Source organism: Dermochelys coriacea, chromosome 10, assembly GCF_009764565.3.
Source record: "Dermochelys coriacea isolate rDerCor1 chromosome 10, rDerCor1.pri.v4, whole genome shotgun sequence".
NCBI classification, from domain to species: Eukaryota; Metazoa; Chordata; order Testudines; family Dermochelyidae; genus Dermochelys; species Dermochelys coriacea.
Window position 1 is genome coordinate 56,785,112 of NC_050077.1, and position 15,910 is coordinate 56,801,021.

Genomic DNA, 15,910 nt, shown 5'->3' on the forward strand with positions numbered 1-15,910 from the left:
TCACTGCAAGGCAGAGCCCAACAGTTCCATTAAGATTAAGATGTCTCACAATTGAACCTGTAACAGATCTAAGTCATTTTAATACTGCTCACACTATTTGTATATTTTTATTAAACAAGTCTATGTGTATTTACATCATTAAGAGCTTGGCATTTTAGCTAAATAATTGATCCCACACTATATATTATTTTGTGTGTGTGTGTATGTATCTATACACACACACACTATAATGACAAATACCAAACTGGAAACGGCAACCTACTGACGGAGTTATAGCTGCAACATTTAGTCATCTCTTACACACCAAGCGTAGTAGTGGTAGCATGTAAAGGAATAATGACAACATATTTCTTCCACCCATGATTAATTGGATTAGCGTACAACTCACACAGGCCTCATCTATACTAGGGGAAATGTTTTTACAACGTGGTAGCTAACAAATTATAAAATCCTAGCGCAGACAGGGCAAGTTTGTAGTCTTACAACCAGCTAAATCAAAGTGTACACACACACACACCATAAGACATACCCACAGACCTTGCCCACAACGGCATAGTCTATCCTGAAAAAAAATGATTTATTGTCTACACACAAAAGTTGTTTATGTTCAACGAGACCAGCTCAGCCCCCTTATGTGCACACAGTTATACTGGTATGGCTTATTCCTGTAAGGGAAGAATAAGCTACATTGGTATGAAGCACTTTTATACTAGTATAACTGTTTCCACACTAGTGTAACTATCAATAAAAAAACCTCACATCCCTAACAGAAACAGTTATACTACTTAGTCCCAAATCAGTCATGTTAACTGCACACAGTTAATGCCATAGACCTCTCTCCCATCTATAATAAAATCTGCACAGACTATACTTCCCAAAAGCAGTTTGATTATCACAACAGTACAGAAAAGTGCATTCTGCACTCTTTACATTATTCCTTCTTTTGAGCAATCCTCAAAAGATCAAAAGAATATTATAGCCACAATACAGGAAGATTACTGCCTACAAGCAGTAAATGCATCTGATGAAGTGAGCTGTAGCTCACGAAAGCTTATGCTCTAATAAATTTGTTAGTCTCTAAGGTGCCACAAGTACTCCTTTTCTTTTTGCCTACAAGCAGTTCATCTACCTAAGGCTTCATGATTACAGAACAGGATTTAATGTCAGGACAAGAAAGGAGTAGCAGACAGAAGCCCTTCTAATTTCCAAAGGGGAGAGAGAGTTTTACTAAGTGCATCCAGCGCTCCACCTGGCAGCAATGCCCCAGCTCATTACTACAGATTTAATCTGAAGTAAAGCCATTGGATTGAGCTGTTTTGAGGCCTTTGATTCATTAGTCTCTAAGGTGCCACAAGTACTCCTTTTCTTTTTATTTCTAGAGTAACTCCTTGTTGAGAGTGACCACTGCATCACACTCCAGAAGGAGACTGACAAACTAATTGTGCTAATGAACAATTCTGGAAATAGCTTCCAATCTCAGCACCACACCATGTAGCTCTAGTGTTTTGAGGCAACATTAAGGACTGGATTGGTCCTAATCCTCCTTTCTCCTCCAACCCTGGGTGAACTCTGCCATGTAAACATCACCCACCCAATCAGATTAACAAAGCCCCCAGCTAATCCATGATTTATAGGAGAGGTTTGCTATGTGAGTACTGCAGAGGATGAAGAGTCACAGCCAGGGGTATTTCACCCTTTTAGTGTCGAATAACTTCTCCAGCAAAGAAATATATTTGCCCTCTCTATTAACACATTGCAATATATTAGCAAAGGATCATTTGGATCCACAGTTTCCCAACTTGTGCATGATTCTCCCCCTCCCCCCATTCTTTAAGTCACTGAAGAGCCCCATAGCAGAGATTTTGCCAGGCAGCAGGAGGGCAGGCTGCATTTCTACGATTCAATAAGGGTAGTGAAGCTCCGATGAAAGTTGGGGAATCCCCATTTCTAGAGGTTTTTACAACAGGTTGGACAAACACCTGTTAAAGACGGTCTGGGTTTACGAGGCCCTGCCTCTGCAGGAGGCTGGATTAACTGACCTCTCCAGGTCCCTCCCAGCCCTACATTGCTCTGATTGACCCAGAGATCTGGGAAGTGCAATCTGGCCCCTGGCCGCACCTTCAGAGACGTTTGGCTTTTCCACAGTGGTTTTGCATGGGAATCTCTCCCCCAGGGTTCAGCCGAGGTCATCACCGTGGGATTTAAAGAGCCGAAAGGAGACCCCAGCACCTCCGCGGGGGGACGGGGGAGGTCACCTCCTCCCCGAACTCGGGTTCCCAGCGCTAGTAAACCCGACCCGCCAGTCCGCCCAAGTGCCAGATCAGCCGGGGATCCCTCCCCCGCCGCAGCCCCAAGGCAAGCCTCCCGCAGCCGGCGCCCCGCCAGACACGTCTCCCGGCAATGCGCGTGTCTCGGGGGGCGGGGGCAGCCGCCGCCTGACGCGACGCCCGTCCCGACTTGCAGCAAGTTTCCGATTGGGCCGGCGACTACTCCCGAGCCCTCATTGCATCAGGCGCTGAGCGCCCCCGCCCCGGCCCGTCGCGGGGCCAACACCCGTCTCCTGCGGCGGCCCCCAAGGGGGGGAGCAGCACCAGGCACCCCCCGCCCGAGTCTAACACCCCGCGGGGCGGGGCAGCCCCCCCCCCCCCGCCGCAGGAGGTGCCCCCCTAGGTAGGCACTAACTGCGCCTGCTTGTCCGGGGCCCCCCAGCACAGCAGCCGAGCCGGGGGCCGGGCTGGGCGCCGCTCACGTCCCGGGGCTGTACCTAGATTTCCCAAATCTGCCGGAGTCATCCTCGCTACAGCTGCCCCCGCCCAGCAGGGTCAGACCCGGGGCTCCGCCGTCCTCCTCCTCCTCCTCCTCCGCCGCGATGGCCACTCGGATCCGCACCGGGCCGCTCCCGGGCTCCCCCGCGCCGGCCTCCCCGACCGGGCTCGGGGCGCCGCCGGGCCCGTCCTCCAGCGGCTCCGCGCTCCGGCTGGCGACCCCGGGCTGCTCCGGACCGGGGCCTTGGGGGCTCCCTGGCGGCAGCTCGGCCATGGGGCTCCGGTGCGAAGGGGGCGCCAGCGGCCGGTGCCAGGGCAGAGCCCGCCAGAGCCGGTGGAGCCGAGCGAGCAGCGATGCCGCCGGGCTGCCCGCAGCCGCCGCCGCCGCCGCCGCCTTCTCCTCCCGCCGCGTCTCTGAGCCAGGCAGCGCCGCGGCGGCGCCCGCAGCTCCAGACCCCTCCTGCTGTTGGGCGGCCGGCCCCCGCCCACCTTCGCGGGGAGCCCGGGGGCCGGGCCAGCGCTCCCCGTCCGCCGCCCTCCCGGGCAGCAGCAGACAGAGGAGGCAGCGGAGCCAGGCGCTGAGCAGCGCGTACATGGCCGCCCCGGGGTGAGCCTAGCGGAGGGGACGGGGGTGGGCTGCCCGCCGGGGCTTTTATACCCGGGGGCCGGTCGGTGTGCCGGGCTGAGCCGCCCGCCCTGGGCGAGGCAAAGGGGGCGGAGGGGCACAAACGCCCCATCCCGGGCTGCCGGGTGGGGGCGGGGATAGTCTGCGAGTGGGGCGAGGCCTCTCACCCCACCCAAGGAAGGGTCGGGGGGCGGGGGCCTCTGGACGTGGGATCCGGGCAGCACCACCAGCTTCCCCCCTGTAGGCACCCTGTTTCAGGAAGGCGTGGAGTAGACCTCTCCCCACGTCGGCGAAGGACTCCGCTGGGTGAGTTTCCATGAGACAAGGGCTCACTCATTTATTGGGGCAGGAAAGGGGCTATTGCACTCTTGTAAAGCAGAGTCACGGTTTGCCAGCCTTCTCCTAGTCACAAGCTCTGTAATCCTCCTGTATATGCAGGAGGCCTGGGAAAATCCCTTCATCCAAGCTAGAAGGGTGATTGAACCTCTGGATGTTATCAGGACACTCCTGATATTAGGGGCTTTGTTTTTTATATACACAACTATAATCCCCTGTTCCCCCCCCCCCAAAAAAAAGTCCTGATTTTTCGCATTTAGCTGGCCTACCCTACAAGTTAGCAATATTCAGTGGCTTCCAGGCCTGGGAATATGTGATATCCCATGGTCGGTGTGGGGCTGAGAAGGGTAGACAGAAGGATGGCAAGCAACTCAAACTCAGTCACTGGATGTTTCTGTCAAAATTACTATCTGCCAAATAGTTAATGTTATTTTATCGGTTGCCATTAGGTTTCAGAGTTAACATTTCAATGTGATGATTGTCATCCGTTCACACCTCTTTCCCAGGTGTTATTTTCAGCTATCTGAAGAAAGTGCTCCATCAGGTCAAAATAGATTATCTTGGCAACCATAAGAGGTAGAAATTAATTTTTTTAAAATGTAATTAGAAAGTGATTGGGCCATCAGGGAAGTGCAGCTATAAGGGTTCACTATATTCCAGTTGGACTTCTGATTATCTTTTATCTATTCCTTGATTTGCATTCTTATGTGCTAAATATATTACAACATGCAGTTTATCTTTGTGAACAACTTTGAGATCTTAATGCGATTTTGCATCTAATAACTTCATAAAGAAATCACTGCATGCAATGCACAGCTTCCAAAGTATAATGTGACTGTCATACAAAGAAGTTTATGGTAACTATGAACAGCTTAAAGGAACTCATGTAGCATTGTCTTTTCCTTGTATTTCAATATATTGAAAATGTCTGTTGTTTTAAATTGGTTACATTCCATCTCGAGTCTCATCTTCTGGAAAATTAAAATGGTTTATTCAATAGCTGCTGAGGTTGTAAATGTTTGAGAAATTGCCTGAAGATAACAAACATGAATAAACAGAAATGATTGCATAAATGTTATTGTTTTATAATGTAGGATCATAGATGTGCCTGGTGCTTTACAGAGAGACTATAGACATGGTACCTGCTCTGAAGAGCTTAACTTTAACATGGGAGTTGCTCCATTGACTGTGTCTTGCCCATCTGTAAAATGTATTTCCCTATCTCCCAGTGGTGGTATGAGGGAAAATACACTAAAGAATGAGATGCACACTAACACTGCAGGTTTCAGAGTAGCAGCCATGTTAGTCTGTGTTCACAGGATCATACATACCATAGATAACACAATGTTCCTGTGAGGCAAGTGGGTGGTATTCCCATTTGATATCACCTGAACTCTCATTTATCAAACCTTTAAAAACGATTATATTGATAATCCAATGTACTACACTCAAGGGCTTCACTAAACTCATTCATATCAATGGCAATTTTTCATCATAACTATTTTACTTCAAAGGCAAAAATAACAATACCTCATAGCTTATGCTCAAATAAATTTGTTAGTCTCTAAGGTGCCACAAGTACTCCTTTTCTTCATACTTGCATAGTATCTTTCATCCAGAGTGCCTCAGAAATACTAAGTCAGTGTATAGGAGCAATCACTTCCTGCCCACTGAAATACATGGGTATAATTGTGTACCAAATACAACAGCATTTAGGAGAGACACAAAGTTACCAACATTTTGCCAGTTAGGTGATAGGTGCTTTAGAATTCTCTGAAAGATGGAATTTGAACAGTATAACATCAGTCTGAAGTCTGGCTGTCGGAAAGCAGGGGGAGAACAAAATGTCTATGATTTCCCCCTGAAACTCAGTGTGGATTTTTTTAATAAAACTTTTGCCATTACATTTCCATGAATCAGCTGGCCAGCCTCCTCAGTCTAGGAGAAATTGGCTGGAGACGAGCATATGACCACTTTATGTAATCAGCCAGATAACTTCCAGATTTGGGTCTCTTTTACTGCTTTGCATTGTTGGATTAACTGACTAGGCAAGAGTAAAATTAGGTTAGGTAGACAGTCTCAGAGGTTCTGGGTAGAGCTGAGCACTTTTCCATTTCTAATCCCTATGGAAGTCTCAACCTACGCTCATGTGACAATCTCAGGGCCATACAGTACTCCTGAGGGAATTCTGCACGAAAAAAAAAAATTATGTGCCCAATATTTTAAAATTCTGCACAATTCTGCAAATTTTATTTGTTAATAAATAAATGTGGCTCCAGCATGGCAGTGGAAAGCACAGGCCACTGGCTGCATTGAGGTGGGTGATCACCCTGAAGCCCCTACTTCCCCTAGTACAGGGACTCAACAATGAGGCTGCACCTGACCCTGACACAGGGCAAGGGCTGGGCCTGCCCCAGAAACACCCAGGGGCCCTACCCTTCTGTGGGTGGGCAGGCTCAGCCCAGCAGGAGCCAAGTGTGGAGGGTCTTAGTGTGTGGGGGGAGATCCAGGTGTGGGGTGAGAGGTTTCTGTGTGGGGCAATCTGGGTGTGGATGTCTCAGTGGGAGATCTGGATGCACAGGGGCTCGTTGGGTGGTTCCAGGTACAGGGGCAATGGGACTCTGCAGGGGATCCTAGTGGGTATAGGGGCTCAGCAGGGGGGAGTCTGGGTGCTGGGGGAGTGGTGCTTGATGGGGAGGAGACCAGGTGCAACTGGTTGGGGCTCAGTAGTATGGGGGTCTGGGTGTGGGAGCTCAACCAGGGGGGGTCCAGGTGTAGGGGGGTAGGGCTTGTCAGGGTAAGGGTTCGATGGTCCTGCTTAATGGGGGAGCCCCAGCTGCTGCTGAGGGGATGCCACATGCCTGGCTTTTGCTTCCCCCCACGATTCCCCTTTTCTTCCCTATCTCATTCCTCTCTCCCACTGCCCCATGCCCCATCCCTCTCCCCTTCCTCCCACATTCCCCTCCCCCTGCCCTATTCCATCCCCTTCCTTCCCACTGCCTCTTCCCCCCACCCCCTAGCCCACTTCCCTCATTTCCCCACTCTTCCTTACCTAGCCTTACTGTTGGCACTCACTGTTGCACAGAAAACAAGAAGGCTCCCAGCACATAGAAGGGGAGCATAACTGGCACTCGGACCAGGAAGTGGCATTCAGCTGCAGAATCAGTGGAGCATTAGTCCACACAGTCTCCTTCAGCGGGGCAACTCTGCACTTGCAGAAATGAGAGGAGGAGGAATGGTACATAACCCAGTGTGCCCCCATGTCTCGCCTCTGTTTGCGGGGAGGAATCATCCCCAAAAAACTGCCCAGGTTCCCCCCTCCCGAGCCGTGTGGCTTCCCTTTGCTTCCCTGCTGTTTTCTGCAGGGAAGCACAGGAATTCGGGTCCGGGTCCTGCGGGCATGCAGTCCTGCAGAATTCCCCCAGGAGTAAGGTAGTAGAGTGTACATATATTGTGTGGATGCAGGCCACATAACACATAGAAAGCTGCATATGCAGCCCACATGGTAAAGAGGTTGAGAACCACTGTCCTAGGGGTTCATGTTACCCTTTGAAAAAATCCTTCAATTTCAGGTTCAAATGAACCCAGTATTTCCAAGTGAAACTCACTCTGTCTTTGCATCAGATCATGCAGAAATAAAATTTCATATGGTTTTGCCACAAAAGCATCAGTTGACTCAGATTTTAAAAATATCCATACTTAGCTTTTTGCTGAGTCACATCTGAGTTCATAATGTAACCCCCTAAAGCCCAGGTAAGTTTATCAGTGTTTCCTGCTTAGCTGCAAACACTTAACATTAGTTGTGAAGGCTGAACAAAAATTCTCTTGTAATTTCAAGAGTGGCTATAGAGTGAATGTGCAGGGTTTTAACTTTGACTGTTTTCTTCTTCAAGTGGACAACACCAAAAGTAATATCTGTGCGGATGTTTGCATTCGGCACAGTGTCCCCTAGCTGTAACAGAACAGATATAAGACATTCCTGATGTTCCTGGTATTAAGAATTGAGGGCTTAGTTCAGGGGTGGGCAAACTTTTTGGCCTGAGGGCCATATCGGGGTTGTGAAACGGTATGGAGGGCCAGGAGGGAAGGCTGTGCTTCCGCAAACAACCTGGCCTCCGCCCCCTCCCACTTCCCGCCCCCTGACTGCCCCCCTCAGAACCCTTGACTCATCCAACCGCCCTGCTCCTTGTCCCCTGACCGCCCACTCCTGGGACCCCCACCCCTAACTGCCCCCCCAGGACCCCACCACCTATCCAACTCTCCCTGTTCCCTGACTGCCCTGACCCCTATCCACATCCCCACGCCCTGACAGGCTCCTGGGACCCCCAACCCATCCAACCCCCCCACTCCTTGTCCTCTGACCGCCCCCTCTTGAGATCCCATCCCTAACTGCCCCCCCAGGACCCCACCCCCTATCCAATCTCCTTGATCCCTGTCCCCCCATCCCAGGACCTCCCGATACCCGGGGACCCCACCCCCTATCCAACCCTCCCGCACTCCCTGTCTCCTGACCACCTCCCCTGAACCTCTGCCCCATCCAACTGCCCCCTGACTGCCCCCCCGGGACCTCCTGCCCTTTATCCAACCCTCCCGCCCCCTTACCATGCCGGCGGCAGGACAGGCTTATTGGAAAGCCTGGGAGGTGGGCAGGCACAAGCCGTGCTGTTCGCTTGGTGGCGTGGCTGTGGGGGAGGGGCCGGAGACTAGCCTCCCCGGCCAGAAGCTCAGGGGCCAGGAAGGATGGTCCCGTAGGCCTGATGTGGCCCATGGGCTGTAGTTTGCCCACCTCTGGCTTAGTTGTTTGCATCTGATCTGTGAGCATAAGGAAACCTCCACACACTGATGGGTCCCTGCCCACGTAGTAGGATGATCAGCAGGCTTCAGGATTTGTCCATAGCGAGGGAGTGGGTTGGAATTATTTCCATCCTAACTGCAAACTGTCTGAAAAGATAATGTGGCCTCAGGCTGTTTTAGCTTTCCTATCAGCCTCTCTTTCCTATTGAATCCGTCTAGTAAGGGCAATTTCTAGTGGCAGCCTGAGGCCCTTAAGGGTTTTGTAATAGGGTCATACTGCTAAAGAGCTGGGGAGAGCAGCAAGAAGCCCCAGAGAATAGAGAGGAACAGAGTCCTCCAGGTGGACAACTTTACTACCTATACAGGACACTAACCCTCAAAGGAATGAGATTATCACCTCTGAAATGATATCAGATCCTGCTGGCCTGAGAAACCAATGAAACTTGGGTGAATTAAGGTAGCACAGAAATAACATACTCGTGGAAACTTACATGGAAAGATTTTTACAGAACTTTAGTTCTGTAGTCCTGTGGTTCTGATTTTAGTGGAATAATTTATGGTAAACACTGCAATCAAACATTACTATACATTCAGAATATGCCCTTCAAAAGGGATTGGACTCTTCTAACCCTTCACTTAGATAATACAAAAACTATTTTTATGTTTTTATATAATACAATTTTATTTTCTAGGTTAAATCTTAGTTTATTTCCTACTGAATTTCACCATCCTCAAAAACCATGAATTAGAAGAAATGTATGAGAACTCTACACATAATTTTGAAAGATGATTCATTTAAAGAGGTGACTAATCTAGATAATCTGAATTTAATGAGTAAAAAGATAATTCCATACAAGCTAAAATATTAGTTTTGTTTACGTGTTTAACAAAGTTGAAGTAAAAAGATAACAGGATTTCAGCATGTAATTGATTACAACTAAATTGTCGTACACTGACTGTTCAGGTCCACGGTGCTCGAAGCACCACAGGTTTGGCAGGACTACTCTGAGAAAAACGAGGCTTACACACAGCTGTTACATTGGCTTTACTGAAGGTTAGTGACCCACCCACAATGGGGACTCCTGTTGCAGTCACAAAGGCGGGGAACCCAGCACACTGGAGCTGTACCTGGGACGGAGTCCGACGGAGGGGCAGACAGTCAGCATTAATTAGCATTACACAAAAACAGCTCATGAATATAAAGTTAGGTGCTTCTTAAAGGGGGGCTTTCTACTACCTGGCAAAGGGCCATGCAAAGCAGCTGTGTCCTTCAAGAACTATCTGCTACAATAACAAAGCAGCTGTGTCCTTCAAAAACTAACTCTGTCCCAAAATAACGAAGCAGCTATCTATGTCCCACAGTAACCTCTCGGCTCGAGAAAGTAGAAGTTCCCTGGCTAGGCTGTAACAAAGTCTTCCGCAGTCCCTTACACTGACTTTTTGGCTCCAGGCTTTTGTCACAGGCTAAAGTTTTCAAAAGTCTCTAAGTAACTTTTACTTTTGGGGAATAAGATGTAAGAAGTGGGGATTGGAGTAGAAATAGTTATTTCTTGCCATACATCTGTTGGCTAAACTGTATGGAACCTGTTTCAATTTGATTTCTTATAATGTTATGCAATTGTACTTGCCTAGGTTACATCCAAGAAAGTGGCTAGTAAGTATGCTCTGGACTGGATAGCAATAACCCGGTGTATACTTGACAAAACAAGTATGGGAATACATATGGCATGGATATGGAAATAACCATATTTACCTTTGTTGAGATTAAGAACTCAACTTTGTTGAGATTAAGAACTAAAAGCAGAATCTTCTAACTATAGCCTATTTAGTGCACAGATGTATGATTCAGGGGTTATGAGCTGAGCAAAGTGCAGAATTATACTTTATAAAAATGCTTCAGACCTGTCAATTCAATTAACCAGAGTCCAACCAGAGTCCAACTTGTAAAAGTAATAAAAATATTATTTTGCTTTTTATTTAAAAATGTTATTGTACATTGCTGTTCAAAGTTATAGTTGAAATTAATTTTGAAAAAACATTATTTACAATAGGGTTTTTTTTAAAGTTACATTACACGTGCAGTTTTCCTCTCTGCACTCAACATGCATTATATGTACTACAAAGTTTAAGTTTCTTTGCATACAACACAGCAAAAGATTAGTTGTTAAAATAAGTTATCCCAGAAACTTATATGTAGCTAATTAGTATTAAAGCTGGCTTGCAATAACCTGGCCACGGAAATTTTTGGGTCATTTGTTTAAAACTAGATCCATTGTTAACTTTATATGTCTCTGATGTTTTTCTTCCATGGATCTAACATTTTGTCAAGTGTTAATTAGTCCAATTAAAAATAGGAAATTGGAGTTTATGTTCATTAGTGCTTGCTACTATTATGTGTCCTCATGAAATACGTTAATAGTAGTAAGCTCTACTGAAACTAAACTCCAATCAATGGAGTTCAGCATGAAGAATTAGCACAGAGCCTTAATTTTACCATACATAAAATGTTTGCCTCTTACAAATTCAGTCTTCCAGATTAAGTGGCCAAATTGATAAAAGTCCTACTCCAAAAATATTTCTTGTATATGCAGCCCCTCTATTTCTAAATTGTGATATTCATATCTGGCTTTAACTTTTGCAAGGAAATATTCCAAACACACCACTGGTGAGTCTGCTTTGAGGTTTGCATATCAAGCTATTGCGACTTTAGGCTAAATTCTGTTCCCAGTGAAATAGTGGGATTTTTGCTATTACCTTCATTGGAAAAAAGCCATATTTTGGACCTGACAAAACTAGTTAAAATTGCTCTTTGATATGCTTTTAGAGCTGTCTCCAATTGCACTAAGGGGCTCCTCCAATTCATATGAATATGCCGCATGTTCCTAAGTCTGCCTCGGGTGAGAAGTCATCAAATTTCCATGAGGAACAGAATTAACAGACCAAAGATAATACATATGGATTAATAAGATTAGAACTACAGCCTAGCAAATTATTGTAAAATTCACTCTCTCAGTATCTCTTCCTTCACCTGAACAGCTCTGTGTGCGACAAGTCACTCTGTTCAATTTTTCCATCCCACTCAGAATCAGTTTCTTAGTCACTGGAGAAAATTCCAAAAAGGGATGAAGTACTAGGAACAGATTAAAACTCATCTGTCTGCATCACAGAGTAGTTTACTAAATACTTTCACTTTTGCTTGATACTTTCACCTGTAAAAATGGGTGGAGGGAAATCTGGAGTAAGTTGATCACACTTGTGTAACTGCAATGTGATTTCATTGATTTCAAAGGAAATCTAAGGAACAGTAAACAGACCTACCTATGCTACAATGGAATGGTCTTTTCAAAGAGACTTGTGTACTTTTGTACTCTTTAAGTGTATGAACATCAACATCCAGCAACAACAAACTTTCTTGGCTCGAAACAGGTGTAAGCTCACTAGACTGGTCAGTATCTAGCTGTGTTTGTGTAGTTTCACATTCATATGTAATCTGAAATAGTTAAATACAGAAGTTGACATAACTCACACCTTGATCAAGTGTTGCTGTGCTAGATCTCTCTTAGAGAATTCTAACAAAATAATTTAGCTCTAAAAAGGGCTGACTCAAATTTTACCAGAAGTTGATTTTGGTTTTAAAAAATGAAGTATAACAGATATTCCCACCAATTTGTTTTGAAAAATGTCAACAGTTGTTTTTAAACAAAATGTAGTTTCTCCAAGTGCATGAAACTCAAAGGTCAGCCACGAGAACCTTACTGTAAACAAAAGTTCAAATTAACCACTGATTTTTCACATCCCTGCTGAGAGAAATGAGAATTGGACTTCTAAAATTCTCAGTTTCAGTAATCCAAGGTGTTATAACAAAGATAAAGAAGGTTGTTTGTAACATGATTGAGTGTGATACTTACCCTTTAGGAACATCAAACGCAGCAAAACCTCTGAGGTTTCTAGCTAAATGAAACCAGTATTACTATTTCATGCAGTACAAACTTAATTGACTATTTTTATTTTTAGCAAAAACATTTATGTAGAAATGCCTTGTTTTTTTTCTCAGTATTTTAGGAAACAGTTTTTCCCCTTTTTATTATACAATGGCTTCTGTGAACTCCAGTGCTCTGATAAATAGGGCATTGTAATTAGGAACATCAGTAACCATATGCCCAATAAACTAGGTCCTACTCCTGTGAGCTTATCCATATAAGCAGATCCCCACAGAGCCTATTGAATGCAGCCTATAGCTAGGTCTTTTATTCAACACTAACTTGTCACTGGCTGGAGCACATCTACAGACCTATTATAAATGGGCACTTCCTTCTGAGTACTGCCTGTGTACAGAAAGACTAGCTGGTCTTTGTTTGACTGCATTAAGTCCCTTGTTTCCTCAGGATTGGTTGGCTTGTTGCATAGCTAGTATCGGTGTGGCTGCTGCCATTTTTGATTGGTTAAGGCCTTTAAGAATCATCCTACCAATTTTTTTGTTAATAACTACAGGTACTTACTCCCCAAGTTTAGCTGCTTATTTTACTTGAGAAGGCTTATTGGAGCTGTTGTTTTGAGTATATGTACAAATATGGATGCATAAAAGATTTTACAGAACTTTTCAGTGTAAAATGTAATGTAACATGGCTTGTTTTACTCTCCCAAATCAGCTTAACACTTAATTCATAAATAGCACTCAAAGGAGTATGTTTTTATTTTGCTTCAAAGGGAGATGTACACCCTGTTCTATACAGATAACGGACCTGCCCCATCAGGAGCATTTAAACACCTTCTTAAGGTTAAAAACATGAGTTACAAGAACAGAGCCACTCAAGGAAAACCACACAGCCGCCCTGAAGTTCAGACACCATAACATGATTCTCCAAGGTGTAAGCTGTCACTGGGTGCTAAAAAAAGTTATCACAGTTACAACTTGACACCCAGTCCGGCACTCAGAGAAAGACCTTTCCGGATGAGTTTCAGTTTTCTGATTATACGTTACATTTAACCGAAATCAAATTGAACCGTCCCTGCCTAAAGAAACAAAGCTCGTTAAGAAGCGAAGACAGTGAGGGGCTCCTGGGTGTAACTATTGGTACCATGCGTACACGCCTCCCCAGGCAGCCCACGGCTAGGGGACACCTTCACAGCCAGCCGTGCCGCTTCACTGGTCAAGAAACCCCGTTTCACAATATCGCTTGGCCCTGGCGGAGCAGCAAGTGCCAGGGAACGGCGAATAAAAAGGAAGAGCCGGGGCGACGGGGGGGGGGGGCAGCTGAGACTAAGGCCTGGGCAGCACAGAGAGCAGAGCCCGCAACGGGGCGCTCAGCACCGCGGCCAGCGGCCAAGGCCCCTTCCCCGCTGAGCCTGCCCCTCCAGGGCCCGTTCGCTTAGCTCCGGCTGCGGCTGGGTATCCCCCGCCCTGCCCTGCCCTGCCCTGCCGCCGGCGGCGGCGAGGGGGGAAGCCGGAGCGCGAAAAAGCTGGACCGGAAGTGGTGGTGGCTATGGCAACTCGGGCGCGGTTTCCGCCGGCCAAAGCAGGAGGCGGCGGCCGCGCGGCGCGGTAGCCGGGTGGCCGCGCGGGGAGACTCGTTTCCATGGTGCCCAGCAAGTTCAGGCCCGGCGGCGGCAGGGCCGGGCCCAGCGCTGTAGGTGCCGCGAGGGTGAGGATCAGTAGCCGCCGCCGCGGGAGGGGAGGGGCGTGGGCCCGGGCCCCGCCAGTGGCAGGTGCGGGGCTTGTGAGCTGGATGCCTCGGATTTTGGCTGCCCCAGGGAGCTTTGTGCCCTTTCCGCGCCCGCTGGGCTCCCTGGTCCCCGCCTCACATATCCTGGCCGTCTACCGCCCAGTGCATGGGCAGTGCCCCGGCACCCTGCGACTCTCACCCCTCGTAGAGGCCATGGCTCCATCCCCCCTTCTCTCAGCCTGCGGGTGCGGTCCGCAGGATCCCCCCACCCATGCCCTGGCTTGCTGCCCCTACGCGGCCGTGCCCAGCCCCGCCCCACCTGCCAGGAGACTGCGATTCTCCCCCGCCCCGTCTCTCGCCGAGGCTGCTCTCCTCACTCTGCTCCTGCACCCGTGGAAACCCAGGCTGGGCAAGCTGCTCCCTTTTGCTAAACGCAAGCCAAACATTCATCTTTGTCAGGCCTTCGAATGTGTAAATTACTGTATTCGTGCTCAGTGTTGTTGTCTGGATTTTTTTTTCTTTTGTGTCTCATATCCCTAGAGATGGGGAATTGTGCAGGTGGGCAGGTAGTCACAGCAGCTGTTTGTTTGCCCTTGGTTGCTGCTTGCTTGTACCACCCTACATGTGTTTCAGGGAACACCTCAGCACCGTGACAGCTTAAAATTTGCCAGGCTGTACAGAACACGAGCAGTGATTATGATCAGGAGGATGGAGTATATTTACATGTACACCTCTACCCCAATATAACGCAGTCCTCAGGAGCCAAAAATCTTACCGCATTATAGGTGAAACCGCGTTATATCAAACTGGCTTTGGCTGCGAGCATTTCCGTTATTAACAGTCATTTCCTGCCCCATGACTCACCCCTCAAAACCCCTGACCCATCCAACCCTCCCCCCACTCCCTGTCCCCTGACTGCCCTGACCCCTATCCACACCCCCGCCCTCCGACAGGCCCCCTGGGACTCCCACACCCTATCCAAGGTCCCCATCCCCTGACCGCCCCACCCCCAGAACCTCCGAACCATCCAACCTCCTCTGTCCCCTGACCGCCCCCCAAGATCCTCTGCCCCTTATCCAACCCCTCGGCCGCAGCCCGGCAGCGTGTTGGAGCCAGACACGCTGATGTGCTGATCCGTTGGAGCACGCAGCCCTGCCACCCAGAGCGCTGCTTTACCACGTTATATCCGAATTCGTATTATGTCGGGTCGCGTTATATCAGGGTAGAGGTGTATGTATGTTTCATACTGTGCCCCCTAGGTGTGTGAGCTGCTTTGTACATTTCTACTAAACAGTTGTGATTATTTATTTAGAAATGTTTTGGAAGATTAGCTTTAAGCTTTGTAATGTAAATAATAAACATTTAAAAAACCTGATATTTGTCCCTTAAAAAAAGTCTAAGAGGGATATTTTTCCATTTAAAAATGTAACTACCGCTGAGGGGAAGAAAAAAAAAAGAGTGGTTATTTCAAGTTGTTTTTTGTGTGTGTGCTTTAATGACTAAGACTATGTCTACATTACACACCACTTTCAGTGGGGTATAGGGTATGTGTAGCTATGCACCTCAGTAAAAAGCCAGCTGCATCCATAGTGCAGGTGTATAGCTATGTGTCTCAGTGTGAAAAGCTCAAACAGGTGAGTCAGAAGACCTCCCCCTCATGGAGTCTTTCTCTGCTGTGCAGAGAGGCTCCAGCAGCTCCATTGTCGGAGTCTTTTCCTACGCTAGGG

The 15,910-nt window shown here is 47.7% G+C and overlaps 1 protein-coding gene across 6 annotated transcripts in view; it reads left to right on the forward strand.

Annotated features, from left to right (window-relative positions):
* The first annotated feature begins 2,503 nt into the window (after positions 1-2,503).
* Positions 2,504-15,910, forward strand: part of LRRC49 (leucine rich repeat containing 49) — a 141,906-nt gene continuing 128,499 nt past the window's right edge. Inside the window, exons 1-3 of one of the 6 annotated variants that reach the window (XM_043494535.1) lie at positions 3,316-3,372; positions 3,635-3,696; positions 4,176-4,302. Coding sequence is in view for 3 of the 6 variants with exons in the window: in XM_043494532.1 (XP_043350467.1) it covers positions 2,870-3,372 (503 nt within the window). In the remaining 3 variants the exon portion in view is untranslated. Of the gene's footprint in view, positions 3,373-3,570; positions 3,697-4,175; positions 4,303-13,797; positions 14,163-15,910 lie in introns of those variants that run through there. The other 5 variants (XM_043494536.1, XM_043494534.1, XM_043494532.1 and 2 more) reach the window with 5 other exon arrangements.